The sequence below is a fragment of the Pongo pygmaeus genome, chromosome 19, assembly GCF_028885625.2.
Source record: "Pongo pygmaeus isolate AG05252 chromosome 19, NHGRI_mPonPyg2-v2.0_pri, whole genome shotgun sequence".
Taxonomy (NCBI): domain Eukaryota; kingdom Metazoa; phylum Chordata; class Mammalia; order Primates; family Hominidae; genus Pongo; species Pongo pygmaeus.
Genome location: NC_072392.2, coordinates 93,173,187 through 93,188,107, shown reverse-complemented (window position 1 = coordinate 93,188,107; position 14,921 = coordinate 93,173,187). Strand labels below are relative to the sequence as shown.

General features: G+C 53.8%; 1 protein-coding gene across 2 annotated transcripts; it reads right to left on the bottom strand.

The window, feature by feature from the left end:
- Positions 1 to 428: 428 nt before the first annotated feature.
- Positions 429 to 14,921, bottom strand: OTOP3 (otopetrin 3). Of its 2 annotated transcripts, none has more exons than XM_054456319.2 (7): positions 14,816 to 14,921; positions 8,950 to 9,333; positions 8,722 to 8,858; positions 7,105 to 7,163; positions 6,725 to 6,843; positions 2,986 to 3,800; positions 429 to 1,171 (listed from the first exon to the last, which is right to left on the bottom strand). In XM_054456319.2, exons 1-7 carry the CDS (start codon positions 14,919 to 14,921, stop codon positions 1,001 to 1,003), a joined length of 1,791 nt encoding a protein of 596 aa, XP_054312294.2. In that variant the 3' UTR covers positions 429 to 1,000. The 2 variants fall into 2 exon arrangements, with proteins under 2 accessions (XP_054312294.2, XP_054312295.2); XM_054456320.2 differs by having other exon boundaries at positions 8,950 to 9,366; positions 14,783 to 14,825.

The following is a 14,921-nucleotide window of genomic DNA, read 5'->3' as shown; positions in this document are numbered from 1 at the left end:
CCCTCTCTGGCCTCGCCCCAGGCAGAGCCCACTGTTTGCACTGGGCTCAGGGAGATGGATGGCCTGCCACACCTGCCCTTTCTCTTCCATTCCTGCCCCGCCTGGTGGCTCAGGAGATCAGCCAGGCCTGGGACCAGCAGCCAGAGGCCACAGCCTGCATGGTGAGCCAGCTGCAGAATGTCACCGGGGGCTCTGTCCTAGAGAGAGGGTGTGCTGGGGAGGGGTGGGGTTGGAGAGACACGAGCCCGGACTTGTCTCTCCCACCTCTTCCCCCAGATCAGACCAAGGAAGAACTGGGTTAGACCCCTCCTGGCCCAGAAGCAGGACTGTCCCAGCCCCACAGCCCTATTCAAAAGGACCATTCCTTCCCACCATGTCCGGAGGAGCAGTTCTGTCCCTGGGAACAAATGCCACGAGCCTGAATGCGGTCGATCAAACAAATAGGGTTTATGCCGCAGGAGAGAGCTATTGAACCCTGCCTGGCAGCTAATGAATGAGCTCATTAGGAGACAGGTGTGTGGGGAAAGGAGCTGGCCTCCCAGCTCGGAGCTCTGAGCTCTGAGGATGTCCAGAGCCACACTTGGACCAGGTGCTCTTCTTGCAGCAGGGGGCAGACCCCTGAGGCCTGGCTGGAGAGGGGCGCCCCTCGCCAAGCTCCCCAGACTCGGTCATGTAGGTCTGAGCCTCCCAGAGAGTAGCCGTGAGGGGGCCCCTGCCAGCCTCCTGGGGTACACCCTTGGCTTGCGGATTGTGGTGGGAAGGCAGGGGGCAGGCATGTGCCCAGGCCTGGCCGTGGGCATCAGAAGCTCAGTGTCCAGGCCCCTGCTCTTGGCCTCTGGCTCTAGGCCGCGCCCTCCCCTTCAGTGAGGCTCTGGGGAGCAGGAGGCCTTGAGAGCCTCGGGCTGGTCTCGGCACCTCAGAATGAGGCATCTGCTCAGAGACTCTGGGCTACCGTCTTTCCCACCTTGGCACTTTGAGGTTCTGCTGGGGGTGGGCAGCCTCAGGCCCCCAGGTAGACCTCCACCAGGCCTCCCACAGAGTGCATGCGGTAGAAGACCCCCAGAGGCAGGCCGAAGTTGACGATGGTAAACCATATCTGGTAGCCGTAGAAATCCTTTTCTAGCCCATTCTCAAACTCCGGGTGTATGCCAAATGCAGGCATCATCCACAGCTGGGGGAGAGGATGTGCTGAGTTAGAGAAGGGCTCTCCTGTGCCCCAAGGCACTCAGTTCAGGGGAGGCAGCCCCGAAAACTTCAGACCCTCCAGTGCCACCCCCACCTCCCACTCAATCTTCTTCTAACCCTTGGGCTTTCAGTGTGAGCTCTTCTTTCCCCCAGATCTTTCTCGCCCTACTGCAGAAGGCCTTAGCCATCCCCAGGCATCTCCGTGAGCTTGCCTGTGGCCAGCCTGAACTTCAGATGGGTCAGGAGACCCCAGACTGCCGCCACATGTAGGGAGAAGCAGGAATTCCCAGCGCGCCACCTGCTCTGTCAAGCTGGGCACCCCCACCCCGTACCCTGAGCTCGGGCTTCGCTCCTCGGCTAGCTACTTTTTATTTTTATTATTTATTTATTTTTTTGAGATAGGTCTCACTCTGTCACTCAGGCTGGAGTGCAGTGACAGGATCACAGCTCACTGCAGCCTCAACCTCCCGGGCTCAAGTGATCCTCCCACCTCAGCCTCCCAAGTAGCTGGGACTACAGGCATGCACCATCATGCCTGGCTAATTTTTATTTTTATTATTACTATTTTTTAAGAGACAGAGTCTCAGTCTGTCACCCAGGCTGGAGTGCAGTGGCACGATCTTGGCTCACTGCAACCTCTGCCTCCTGGGTTCGAGCAATTTTCGTGCCTCAGCCTCCCGAGTAGCTGGAATTACAGGTGTGCACCACCATGCCTGGCTAATTTTTGTATTTTTAGTAAAGATGGGGTTTACCATGTTGCCCAGGCTGGTCTCCAACTCCTGGCCTCAAGTGATCCACTTACCTCAGCCTCCCAAAGTGCTGGGCTTACAGGTGTGAGCCACCATGCCCAGACTAATTAAAAATTTTTTTTTGTAGAGACAGGGTCTCCCTGTGTTGCCCAGGTTGGTCGTAAACTCCTGGGCTCAAGAGATCCTCCTCCCTCGGCCTCCCAAAGTGCTGGGATTACCGGTGTGAGCCACTGTGCCCTGTCATTTCTGCTAGTTATGAGCCCCTGCCCCCTCTTACCTTCCTGTCCAAATTCTCCCCATTCCTGAAGCCTCAAATCAAACCTTCATGAAGGCTTCCTTGGCTGTGCAGGCCCACCGTTCCTTTGCTGAGCTCCTAATGCACTTTAGAGCCAATTTATTCTCTGCCTGGACCGGAGGTTTCATTTCTGGGGTATGTTTTCAGTGCATTGAGTGCTTGGAGTCAAACAACCCTGAGTTGTCCCAGCCCTGCCACTTACAGGCTGTGGGTACTTGGGCAGGTCCAATAACCTAAGCCTTAGTTTCCTCCTCTGTGAAAAGGGACAGCAATAGTGTCTGTTGCGTGGAGTTATTGTGATGATTCAATGAAGTGTAGAGACATTGCATGGAAAGGTGTACCTGGGACTTCCACCAGAAGCTGGGCAAGCATTATCAACATCTTCCTCTAGGAGTGTCTTAGAAAATCAGGTACTTCCTGATCTCTTCCTTTGACTGAATCCAGGGATGATGAATTCAGTGGTGTCTTCCCAACTAGACAGGAAGTTTCTGGAGGGTAGAAGTCTTACATATGTGTTTGTGAAGAGCACTTAGCCAAGGGCTTGGCACATTCATCCGTGCCAGGCACCCTGTAGGGAACTGGGGGGACACTCTTAAGCAGCATCAAGCTAGTTGAAAAAAGATGTGTCCTTGATCCATTCCTTCTTTCAGAAGGAAATGGATCCCATTCCTTCCTGAAGTGAAGGCTTCCTGAGTGAGGCTTTCTGGGTCTGCCCGGCCACCTCTACCCTCCAGGCCCCTTAGCCCAGCCACTTACTGTGATATTGCAGAGGATGAGGAAGAGTGAGATCTCCTTGAGTGCCCTCCGCTTCCAGTTGAGGTGGCTGTAGGAGTGGATGTAGGCCAGTGAGGCCCGCTGCAGGCCCTGGCCCAGCTCCAGCAGGGAGCCTCTGCGTGGAGGCTCAGCCTCCTGCTTTCCTGCCAGGCCCTCGGGAACTGTCTCCCAGAGTGGGCGCCGGTGCAGGCCCTCGATGATGAAGAGGTTCTGCGCGATGTGCTGCAGGATGAGCAGCAGCGAGTAGGCCAGGATGAGGCGGTTGAGCAGCTCATGTGGGCGCTTGGCCACAATGGCCACGATGGAGAAATAGGCGACGCCCATCTGGCCCAGTGCAGCAGCCATCAGCAGCACCACATCCAGGCTGCGGGTAGGGTTCTTGACCGTGTCCAGCTCTCTCTCCTCCAGCCCGTGTATGGCTGTGCCTGCCAGGCATGCCAGACTCATGGTGGGCAGCACAGCCACATAGAAGGCATAGTAGAGGGTGAAGTACTGGCAAGCAATGGCAGGGCCACTGGCCTCGATTTGGAAGAGCACAAAGACGCACACACCTGCCAACAGCACCAGCAGGCCCAGCAGCGGCCCGAAGATGGCCCCGTGCAGGTGGAAGGGTGCGGTGCCAGGGTGGGCACCCATGTGGGGTGCCACGTGGCGGCCCACGTTCTTCCACATGATGAACAGCACAGCACAGCAGATGAGGCAGTACTCAGTGCTGAAGGGGTAGAGCATCAGGAAGCCTCTGCGGAAAGCTTCACACGCAGTGGCATTGAGGCACAGACAGGTGTTGGTCTCATTGCCTGGGAGCGAGACAGGGTGGGAGGGACAGACATTCAGGCAGGCCCTGCTCTGAGGAAACTGGCTACACAGATACTTCCCATTCCCTGGAATACACCAGAGCTGAAAGAGACCCAGCCACTCATTTTACCGATGTGAAAACTGAGGCCCAGGCAAAGAGATCACAAATCCCACAGAATGGTCATTCTTTTTCAAAGGAATTGAAGACTTCAGATGCCAAACTTATGTAAAGCATTAAAAACATGATGCCAGCCAAGTGCAGTGGCTCATGCCTGTAATCCCAGCACTTTGAGAGGCCAAGGCAGGAAGACTGCTTGAGCTCAGGGGTTCAAGATCGACTTGGGTAACACGGTGAGACCTTGTCTCTACTAAAAATTAAAAACATGGCCAGGTGCGGTGGCTCACGCCTGTAATCCCAACACTTTGGGAGGCTGAGGCAGGTGGATCACCTGAGGTCAGGAGTTCAAGACCAGCCTGGGCAACATGGTGAAACCCCGTCTCTACTAAAAATACAAAAATTAGCTGGGCGTGGTGGCACGTGCCTGTAATCCCAGCTACTCGGGAGGCTGAGGCAGAAGAATGGCTTGAGACCGGGAGGCGGAGGTTGCAGTGAGCCAAGATTGCGCCATTGCACTCCAGCCTGGGCGACAGAGCAAAACTCCATCTCAAAAACAAAAAACAAAAAACAAAAACAAACAAACAAAAAACATTAGCCGGGTGGCACACAGCTGTAGTCCCAGCTATTTGGGAGGCTGAGGTGGGAGGATCACTTGAGCCTGGGAGGTTGAGGCTGCAGTGAGCCATGTTCCCACGACTGCATTCCACTCTGGGTGACAGAGTGAGACTGTGTCTCAAATAAACCAAAAACCGAAACCCCAAAAACCCTCACATGATGTCTTTGGTGCCAAATGTCACCTCCACAGATTACTTCCTGGGCTCAAGGGAAAACCCGTGGCTGTGACAGCGGAACCCAGCGATCGGCCTTAGCAGCACTCAGTGTCAGGTCATCATTAGTACCTTGCCATCGCTGTCCTTCAGAGCACACAGCATCACCTGGAAGAAGCTGGGGCTGAAAATATCTAACCTGAATCTAATCAATATTTTGTCCACACTTCCCATTCCAAGGAAAAGTAGGGGAGAGGGATGCCAGTTAAACACTGCCAGGAGGAAGCAACCTGACAAGTCTCAAGGTCAGTGGGAAAACACCAATTTAGACTTAACCAAATGCATTGCATGTTTGAACAAACCATCTGTAAAAGACATTTCTGGGGCTAACTGGAGAAAGTGGGATATAGATTGAGTTAGAGGACAGAATGAAGTTAAAGGATTTTGTTAACAATTGTAATAGCATTGTGGTCATGTGGGGGAATATATCTCTTTTTAAAGAGATGCACACTGGGTCCAGCATGGTGGCTCATGCCTATAATCCCAGCACTTCAGGAGGCTGAGGAGGGAGGATCACTTGAACCCAGTAGTTTGAGACGGGTCTGGGCTCAGAAATTTTTTTGTGAGACTCCATCTCTACGAAAATTTTAAAAATTAGCTGGGTGTGCTGGGATGTGCCTGTAGTCCCAGCTACTCAGGAGGCTGAGGTGGGAGGATCGCTTGAGCCCAGAAGTTTGAAACTGTAGTGAGCTATGGTTGTACCACTGCACTCCAGCCTGGGTGACAGAGCAAGACCCTGTCTCAAAAAGAAAAAAAAAGAAAGAAAAAAGAAAAAAGATGTATACTGAAATATTTTGAGATATAATGTCATGATTTCTGTAATTTAAGTACTTCAGCAAAAATTAAAAATAAATAAATATGGCCAAATGTTAATAATGATTATGCCTAGGTGATGGGTATGTCTTGTTCTTCTACTCATTTGTAATGCTTGAATCTTATTTTATTTTATGACAGTTTCACTCTTGTCACACAGGCTGGAGTGCAATGGCGCGATCTCGGCTCACTGCAACCTCCGCCTCCCGGGTTCAGGGGATTCTCATGCCTCAGCCTCCTGATTAGCTGGGATTACAGGCACCCACAACCATGCCTGGGTAATTTTTGTATTTTTAGTAGAGACGGGGTTTCGCCATGTTCGCTAGGCTGGTTTCAAACTCCTGACCTCAGGTGATCTGCCTGCCTCGGCCTCCCAAAGTGCTGGGATTATAGGCGTGAGCCACTGTGCCCAGCCTTGAATTATTTTATAATATCAAAATCCATGATGTCACTCGGCAAAAATTCTCTCTTTGCACAGCTTTTCTGAGAAACGCAAGCAGAGTATATAGAATGCTCACAGTACACAGATGTGTCGTGACTGATGCAGCGGGTATGTGAATGTGTGGATGTGCTGGGAGGGCTGGGCTGCAGGGCGTGATGGTGATGCCACTCGGGGTGGGGTGGGGCACGTACATACAGGTGTGGCTCAATCCCACAGAGCAGTGTTCCCATGTAGGATATGGGATGCAGCCTCTAGGATAGGAGGTGAGGCATATGGGACAATCTTGGGAGTTTTTTTCTGCCCAGAAAGCTTCTGTCCCACCTGATTGATAAGGCCAGGCACCTAAAATTGTATTAGGAAGACATTCCTTTCAGCCCTGGAGGCTGTTGAGTTGCTTGCAAGTAAAATGCAAATACCATGGGTGGGGTGCATACCTGAAGGACTTAGTGGCTAGCTCAGCCAGGATCAGTGGCTGGCTTGCTGACGGCTAGCTGGATGCCTGGAGTTGGGTGCAGGGTGTCAGCACCTGATGGGGTGGGACGGGGACCACTGGCAAACTTCAGTTTTCTGTTGATTCCTAATCTGACCTCTAGAGTTTGCTCCCAACTCTATAGACCTACTGAGCCTCACCTGTTTTAGAGAGTGTAGTGTGTGTGTGTGTGTGTGTGTGTGTGTGTGTGTGTGTGTGTGTTTCAGGGCAAGGAAGACCTGGTCTCCTTTCCATACCTGTGGATTTTTCCATGAGGATGCCAAGCTCAGCTTCGATCTCTCGGTGCATGGAGTCATTGGTAACAGCCAGAACCCACAGCAGCAGGTTTGTGGCCAGGGTCAGCATCAGGCCACACCTGCGGGAAGTGCCACACTCTTCTCACACACCCTGGCTGGCTCCCCGGGCGCCAAACCCTCACCATCCGCTGTTGTTGGGGCAACCACTCACTCCAAACCACTCACTCCCTAGTGTCACGCTGGCACTAGGACACAAGAGGCAGCCCTGGGGCCACCTAGGACACATCCCAGACTAACCTATAGCCCCAGGGCCACCCTGACCAGGGAAGTGGTGGGGGGGACAGAGAGGCCAGAGGGTTTGGGAGGGAGAGAAGTCTTACCTAGTGAAGTTGGTCTGGACCCGAACACAGTCTTTGCAGTGTTTCCAGAGCACCCAGGTCTGAAAGAGACAGGGCCTTGAGCCCAGGGGCTGGTGGAGGTGGTGGGACCGCAGTGTGAGTTCCTGGGGTGCATGCGTGTATTTACAGTGAAAGACACAGGGAGAAAGACTGGGTCGGAATCTTGGCTCTACTGCTCCTTGCTGTGTGGTATTGAGTCAGTGGCAAACCATCTCTGAGCTTTAGTTGCCTCAGCTGTGAAAAGGGACCAAAAAGCCCACCCTTTGGGGAAGTGCCTTCTTGTTGGGGGAAATAAGACAGTGGGAACGAAGCACCCAACACAATGCCTGGTGACAAGAGAAACCTAAGAGGAAGCTGGAGATTGTATTCTTTTCTTTCTTTTTTTTTTTTTTGGAGTCTCGCTCTGTCGCCCAGGCTGGAGTGCAGTGGTGCGATCTCGGCTCACTGCAAGCTCTGCTTTTGGGTTCACACCATTCTCCTGCCTCAGCCTCCTGAGTAGCTAGGACTACAGGCGCCCACCACCACACCTGGCTAATTTTTTTTTGTATTTTTGGTAGAGATGGGGTTTCACTGTGTGAGCCAGGATGGTCTCAGCTAGTCTCGATCTCCTGACCTTGTGATCCCCCCACCTCAGCCTCCCAAAGTGCTGGGATTACAGGCGTGAGCCACTGCGCCCAGCTGATTGTATTCTTTTTTTTTTTGAGACAGAGTCTCACTCTGTCGCCCAGGTTGGAGCGCAGTGGCACAATCTTGGCTCACTGCAACCTCTGCCTCCTGGGTTCAAGCGATTCTCATGCCTCAGCCTTCCAAGTAGCTGGGACTACAGGCGTGTGCCACCACACCCAGCTAATTTTTGTATTTTTAGTAGAGACAGGGTTTCACCACGTTGGCCAGGCTGGTCTCAAACTCCTGACCTCAGGTGATCTGCCTGTCTTGGCCTCCCAGAGTGTTGGGATTACAGGTGTGAGCCAATGCGCCTGGCCGAGATTGTATTCTTTTTTTTTTTTGAGACGGAGTCTCGCTCTGTCGCCCAGGCTGGAGGGCAGTGGCACAATCTCGGCTCACTGCAAGCTCTGCCTCCCAGGTTCACGCCATTCTCCTGCCTCAGCCTCCCGAGTAGCTGGGACTGCAGGCGACCACCACCACGCCCGGCTAATTTTTTGTATTTTTAGTGGAGATGGTGTTTCACTGTGTTAGCCAGGATGGTCTCGATCTCCTGACCTCGTGATCCGCCCACCTCGCCCTCCTACAATGGTGGGATTACAGGCGTGAGCCACCGCGCCCGGCCGAGATTGTATTCTTAAGAGAAGGTTTGTGCACGTAGGGAGTGTATATCCAGGGATCTGCCTACATACGCATAGGCAGCTGGACTTCTAAGTGTCTACATTCAGTGACACGGTGTGTGTGTTGATGCAGGAACCCATGGGTATGTGTGGACATGGACACTTGTGTGAGGGGCGTGGTGTGTGTGCAAAGACCCTGGGACATTGGGTATTTGCCTATGTGGCTGTTCCTAGGCATAGGTAGTGGGAGGTGTGTGCACAGCATGGGTAGATAGGGTATGTCCTCGGTGGTGTGGGGACGGGAGAAGCCTGTCACCTGGACGCCAATGAAGACCATCTCGATGACAGGGAAGACAAGGTCCAGCTGTGACTTGCAGCGGATGTGGCTCACATCGTAGCCCACTCGGAAGATGTTGAGGCAGAAGGTGCAGCTGCCGAAGAGCACTAGGGAACCTGGCCGGACGTACGGGCGGGTATTGGCACCTGCCCGGAACCGGCTCTCCCTCCCTACCCCTGCCCAGCCCCCCAGCACCCTGACACTCACCCCGCACCCAGAGGGGCCCCGCGTGGGGATCTTGGTAGAGCACAGCGTGTGGTCGGCGGGTGGTGCTTGCCACGTAGTAGAGAAGCCAGAGCAGGGAGAGGACCTTCAGCGTGGCCAGCAGGATCCACACGTCGCCCAGAGTGACGGCCACCTTGTTGAAGATCATGCTGCAGATGAAGGCCCCACCCAGGAACACCACGTTCAGGGCCAGGAGCCCTGAGAAGAGTTGCCCGGCCTTCTGGGCCTGCCGGTCCCGCCGCAGCAGCAGGGAGAAATGCTGCACCAGCCAGGACTTCTGCCTGGGCGGGGTGGCGGCCATTCTCTCCTCGGCCACCACATCCACTCGGTTCTCCTTCTCCGGGGCTGCTTCAGTCTCCTGTGCTTCTGAAGAAGGCATGGGTGTAGCCTCAGCAGGGGCTGGAGATGGAGAAAGGGTCCTGGGTTAACTGCCAGGCTGTCCTGGGTTCAAGTCCACCCTGCCCCTAACTGCTGTGTGACCCAGGGTCAGCTATGCGGCCTCTCTGGTTGGGACATTGGAACTAATAGCAGCTGCCCCATCTACCTTACAGGACCTGAGGAGGTTCAAACAGACCAGGAGACCCTACGGAAACCTCTTGTGCTGCACACAAACATGGGGAATTAGTCTGACTGGCGTGAGGATCATGTCCTCCCTCTCAACCCCGCTTCCTGACTTGTACCTGATCCTAAAGTGAGCGTCTGCCTAGTGCCTGGTCAGTTTCTAGGGCTGTGACTTTTTGCCACGAAAAGGCAGCGGTGTCCTTCTGCCTTCTGGTAGGACTTTCACTTCTGACACCAGGGAGGGCAAGTTGGTGGCCTCTCTTATTCTGACCCTGATTGGTTGGGAAATGATTGCCTAAAATGTTTTGTAGAGAAGCATCCTGAGGCTGTGTCTGGGCTTGGTAGGGAAGAATGGTGTGATCTGAAACAATACTTTATTATGGGAACATACAAGTACCTATATGATTACTTTTAAAAAGTCTAGACCAGCAGTCCCCTCCCCAACTTTTTTGGCACCAGGGACCAGTTTCGTGGAAGACAATTTTTCCATGGATGGAGGGTGGAGGGATGGTTTCGGGATGAAACTGTTCCGCTTCAGATCATTGGGTATTAGATTTTCATAAGGAGTGGGCAACCCCTAGATCCCTCGCATGCGCGGTTCATGATAGGGTTTGTGCTCCTGTGAGAATCTATTGCCACTGCTGATCTGACAGGAGGCGGAGCTCAGGCTGTCATGCTCCCTCCCCATCACTTACCTCCTGCTATGCGGCCTGGTTCCTAACAGGCCATGGACCAGTACTGGTCTGCAGCCTGGGGACTCCTGGTCTAGATTATACCCATCGATTTCACAATAGGAGTTTCTTCTGGGATGAGAGTACTGGGATTGGGAGTAGCAGACTTTTTAGCTTTACTGTTCTAGTTTTTAAAAAACATTAACACAGTACTTATGTAATTAAGAGTAATTTTAGGCTGAGCACGGTGGCTGATGCCTGTAATCTCAGCACTTTGGGAGCCCAGACATTCAAGACCAGCCTGGCCAACATCGGAAGACACCATCACCACAAAAAAAAAAAAAAAAAAAAAAAAATATATATATATATATATATATATATGCGTGTGTGTGTGTGTGTGCGTGCATGTGTGTGTGTGTGTGTGTGTGTGTGTGTGTGTATAATGTATATATTAGCCAGGTATGATGGTTTATGCCTATAGTCCCAACTATTCAGGAGGCTGAGGCAGGAGGATAGCTTGAACCCAGGAAATGAAGGTTGCAGTGAGCTATGATTGGGCCACTGCACTGCAAGCTGAGTGACAGAGCAAGACCCTGCGTTTAAACATAAATACATAAATAAAATAATTTTAAAGTACATTAAAGGTTTAGGGAAAAGTTTCTGGGGTTGATTTACAGTGTCTGCTGAGAGCATGGGACAGGCCCGGATCAGCACTGCTGCCATGCCCTTGACTTTGAAGGTTGACTTTGAAGGAACTGACTTCTAGTTCTGTGCCCCTCCCCCCACTCCCGGAAGTCCCACGTGTGCCTGGCATAAAGTAGGAAACACGATCTTTACCGTCCTCTTTTCCTGAATGTCTCCTGCCATTTCCTCACCTCTCCCAAGCATTCACGCATGCCAACCACTTTGTCACCACTTGCTAAGACCAGATTTTGGGCCATCCAATGCCTGCAGCTCTGAGTCCAGCATGCTCTCCCCACTGGACACTCCTTCTTCCTGGTGGGAGTGAGGTGCTGCTGAGAGTGGGGATGGTTCCGCTGCTTCTGGCTACTCTCCTGGTGGGGAGGCTGAGCTGACCCAGAAGGCTCCCTAGAGACCCCCTGTTCTGCCCAGGCTCTTCCTTGGTCCTGCCGCTGCCCTCGTGCTCTGGGCTCAGGGTTCTAGGTACTCACTGCTCCTATTCTCTTGCTTCCTAATGTCCCGATCTCAGAGTGACATCTCCATCTCCACACCTTCCAGCAGAGAACTGGGTGTCCTTTTTGCCTGTCCCCTCAACCCTTGCATTCTCTTAGGCCCCAAGCTTGTTCATTCCAGCTCACAAGTTGCTCTTAGATTTTTATTTATTTATTTTTAGAGCTAGGGTCTCGCTCTGTCACCCAGCCTGGAGTGCGGTGGCACCATCATAGCTCACTGCAACCTTGAACTCCTGGGCTCAAGTGATCCTCCCAATTCAGCCTCATGAGTAGTTGGGACTACAGACATGTGCCACCACCCTTGGCTAATTTTAATTTTTTTTTTCAGAGACGGGGTCGCATTATGTTGCCTAAGCTGGTCTTGAACTCCTCGCCTCGAGTGATCCTCTTGTTTCAGGTTCCCAAAGTGCTGGGATTACGGGTGTGAGCCACCATGCCTGGCCCTGATTTTTCTTGACCTCAACCACTACCTAGTCTGGGCCCCCTTCCTCGCTCTCTTGGACTGGTCTTCTTGCCCAGAGTGCCTCTCCCCTACTAAAAGTCCTGCAAAGGCAACTAATTGCCCTCAGTATAAAGTCCAAACTACTGACACAGCCTGCATGGCCTCTCAAAATGAGAGGTGTATGATTAGTATGGGCCTGGACAAGGTTCCAGGTTCTCTGCCCAAGGCAGAGTAGCTGCTGCTGCTTCCTGGTCTGGCTTCAACTTACCCCTCTAGCATTGTCTTCAGACCGTACTCCCCTCTCCTTGGGCTACACCATCTTGCTGCTCTTCCTGGAATGCCCCCAGTCTTTGCCCACACCCTATCCTTTGTCTTTAATGCCTACCCCTTTTGCCCCTTGGGTAACTCTAGCTTGTCCTTCAGGACTCGGCAGAGACCCTGCCTCCTCTCTGTGGCCTTCTGTTGTCAGCACTCCCACCTCACCCCACGCTGACCACCCATCGTCCTCTGCTTCCATTAGCTGTGTTTTGCTCTGTCTTTCCCTTGAGACCCCGGGCTTCAGGAGCTTCAGATGTGCCCTCTATGCAACACCAGAAGACCCTCGTTGTATCTGGCTTGAAAATGCAACCTCTCCAGGCTCCCATTCTCCCCTTGTCATATTCTCCCATTCTCTACCTGCTCCATATTTATACCTTCTGCTGTTCTCTTCTGGGGCAGATGGAGCACTAAAACTTCAGCCTCTTTTCAAGATTCTATAAACGATTTTCTCCCCTTTCCCAGTCCACTCTGTCATCCTTGCCTAAGTTCTGTCTCCTCCCTGTCCCACCTCCGCTGCCGTACTCAAGGCACCAGCCTCCCACACCCACTGAGGCCCAGGTAGACAGCTCTGCGTTTCTCGCATGGTCTCCTGCCTCCTGCCATCCCTCCTGGATACTGCTTTTCTTTCTGCCCCCCTGCCACTCGCCCATCCTCCCCACCCACCTGGAAAGCCTTCCTCTCTGCCTAAGCCTTCTGGTGCTACTTTGCTGGGGCCACTCCCCTCTATTGAGAGTAGGTGTGCCCTGTTTCGTGTGCTGTGGGTGTGGCTGGCTCCCATTAAGGCCTGGAACTCCTCCAGGACAGAGACCGGGTCCTGCTTAACTTGGACCCCCCAAACCTAGCGCAGATGTGACATTCACCCAGTGTTTGCCCACTGACTCTGGCATCTTTTGGGGAATTTTCAGCACCAGAGCTGTGGACAGAGACCCTTCCCATTAAACTCTTTCCAGGCTGGCTGGGGAGGAGACTCCAGATGATCTTTATCTTTCCCTCCTAAGCTCCCCAACCCAAATTGAGCAAGGCTGGGGCTCACCGGGATGCCTCCCTGCTCCATATCTCCCAACTCTAACTGCTCTGCTTCACCTTCCCCAAAACCTGCACCCTCTCCTCCAGCCCCCAAGCAGGGTAGATTAATGATCAAGAGCTCAGATTCCAGCACTTATTACCTCTGTCATCTTAGACTATTGAGACTACTACAGAGAGCTACTTAGACTCTGTGCCTCAGTGTTGTCATCTGCAAAACGGATACACAACTATGGAATAGTAGCTGGTGCATAGTAGGTGCTCAATAAAGACTTCTGGAACGAGGCTGGCTGCAGTGGCTCACGCCTGTAATTCCAGCACTTTGGGAGGCTGAGGTGAGCAGATCCCTTGAGTCCAGGAGTTGGAGACCAGCTTGGGGAACATGGCAAAACCCTGTCTCTATAAAAAATACCGGACAATTAGCCAGGTGTAGTGGCATGCACCTGTAGTCCCAGCTACTCGGGAGGCTGATGTGTAAGGATTGCTTCAGCCTGGGAGGCTGAGGCGGCAGTGAGCTGTGATCGCGACACTGAACTCCAGCCTGAGAGACCGTTAGACCCTGTCTCAAAAAAAAAAAAAAAAAAAAAAAAAGGGGGGGGGATTAATGCCGAATAGGGGCTTTGTCAGAATGACGTGATTTAATACATGCAAGAAGCATGGGTAGAGAGTAATGCCGGCAATGCCTGGCACCTGGAAAGCTCAGTGTTGGCTATCTCTGCATTTCCTTCCAGTTCTTTTGAGATCCTGGAGAGCTGGGAAGGGTCGGGATTACTGGTGAATTTCAAGGGTGGATTTTATTCAGACTGGAGGCCTGGAGGGGACACTGGGGGACAAGGTTCCAGGTTCTCTCCCTCTGGGGTCTTTGCCCTGACAGTATCCCCCGTCTCCCACCCTGGAGTCCAACTCTCCAAAGGCCGCTGGCGTGAGCCTTCAAAGGAGCGAATTTGGTCCGGGGCTGGGCAGGGGGCAGGAGTGGGCATTTAGGGGTCTCGGGCAGAAAGCTGGGGCAAGGGCGCCTGGAACTGACAAGCAGGACTCCGCCGCCCCCTGGCACGCCCCTGGGCGCGACGCCAGTCCAAGGGAGAGCCGGGACACTGGACTGGTTTGTGGGTCTCGGTTGGAGCGGGGATGAAAGCCGCGGAGCCGTCGGGCCTGGCGCTCTGCCCAGCAACGCAGGGCCGGCTCCGAGGAGGCTGCTGAGTGCGGGCGCCCTCGGGATTTCCTTCCGAGCCATTTTAGGGACTGCGGGGCCGGGGCAGTCGCTTCCTGTGTGCCCCAGACCGGGCGTCCAGACAGCCCCAACCCACCTCACACCCCAGGCCTCCGCGCCCACTTTCTGCTGTGTGGACCCGGCCGGGAGGAGCCGCGCCCTGAGGCCCTCTGTGCCCCCCGGGTCCACGGAAAGGAGTAGGGGTGCGGAGCGCGGGTTGGGGGGCGGGTGGAGGGGCCGGCCTCGGATTAAAGGGAGTTCATCTCTCCACAGTCACCCCGCTTTCCCGTTCCGATCCCTGCAGCCCCTACTCGTGAACCCCGCTTTTGGGGGCGTAGTATGTGCCAGTGTCTGGGGTGCGCAACCTGGGAAAGTTCCGCCGGCGCTCCGGGCTTACCTGAGGCCGGGAGAGGCATCGCCGCGGGCTAACCACCGACTGCGGGCGCTGAGCGGATCGTCCGTCCAGGTGAGACCGATGCCCGCGACGCCCTCCCCCAGCGGGACTGCGCAGCCGCCGCTCGGGCTCCGCGGCCCAT

Coding starts and splice junctions, on each gene's coding strand:
- OTOP3 (XM_054456319.2), bottom strand. CDS start 14,921: ATGGGCCGCGGAGCCCGAGCGGCGGCTGCGCAGTCCCGCTGGGGGAGG. Junction 9,334..14,815: donor CTCAGCGCCCGCAGTCGGTG/GTTAGCCCGCGG, acceptor TGCCTTCTTCAG/AAGCACAGGAGACTGAAGCA. Junction 7,164..8,721: donor TGGTCTTCATTGGCGTCCAG/GTGACAGGCTTC, acceptor TGTCTCTTTCAG/ACCTGGGTGCTCTGGAAACA.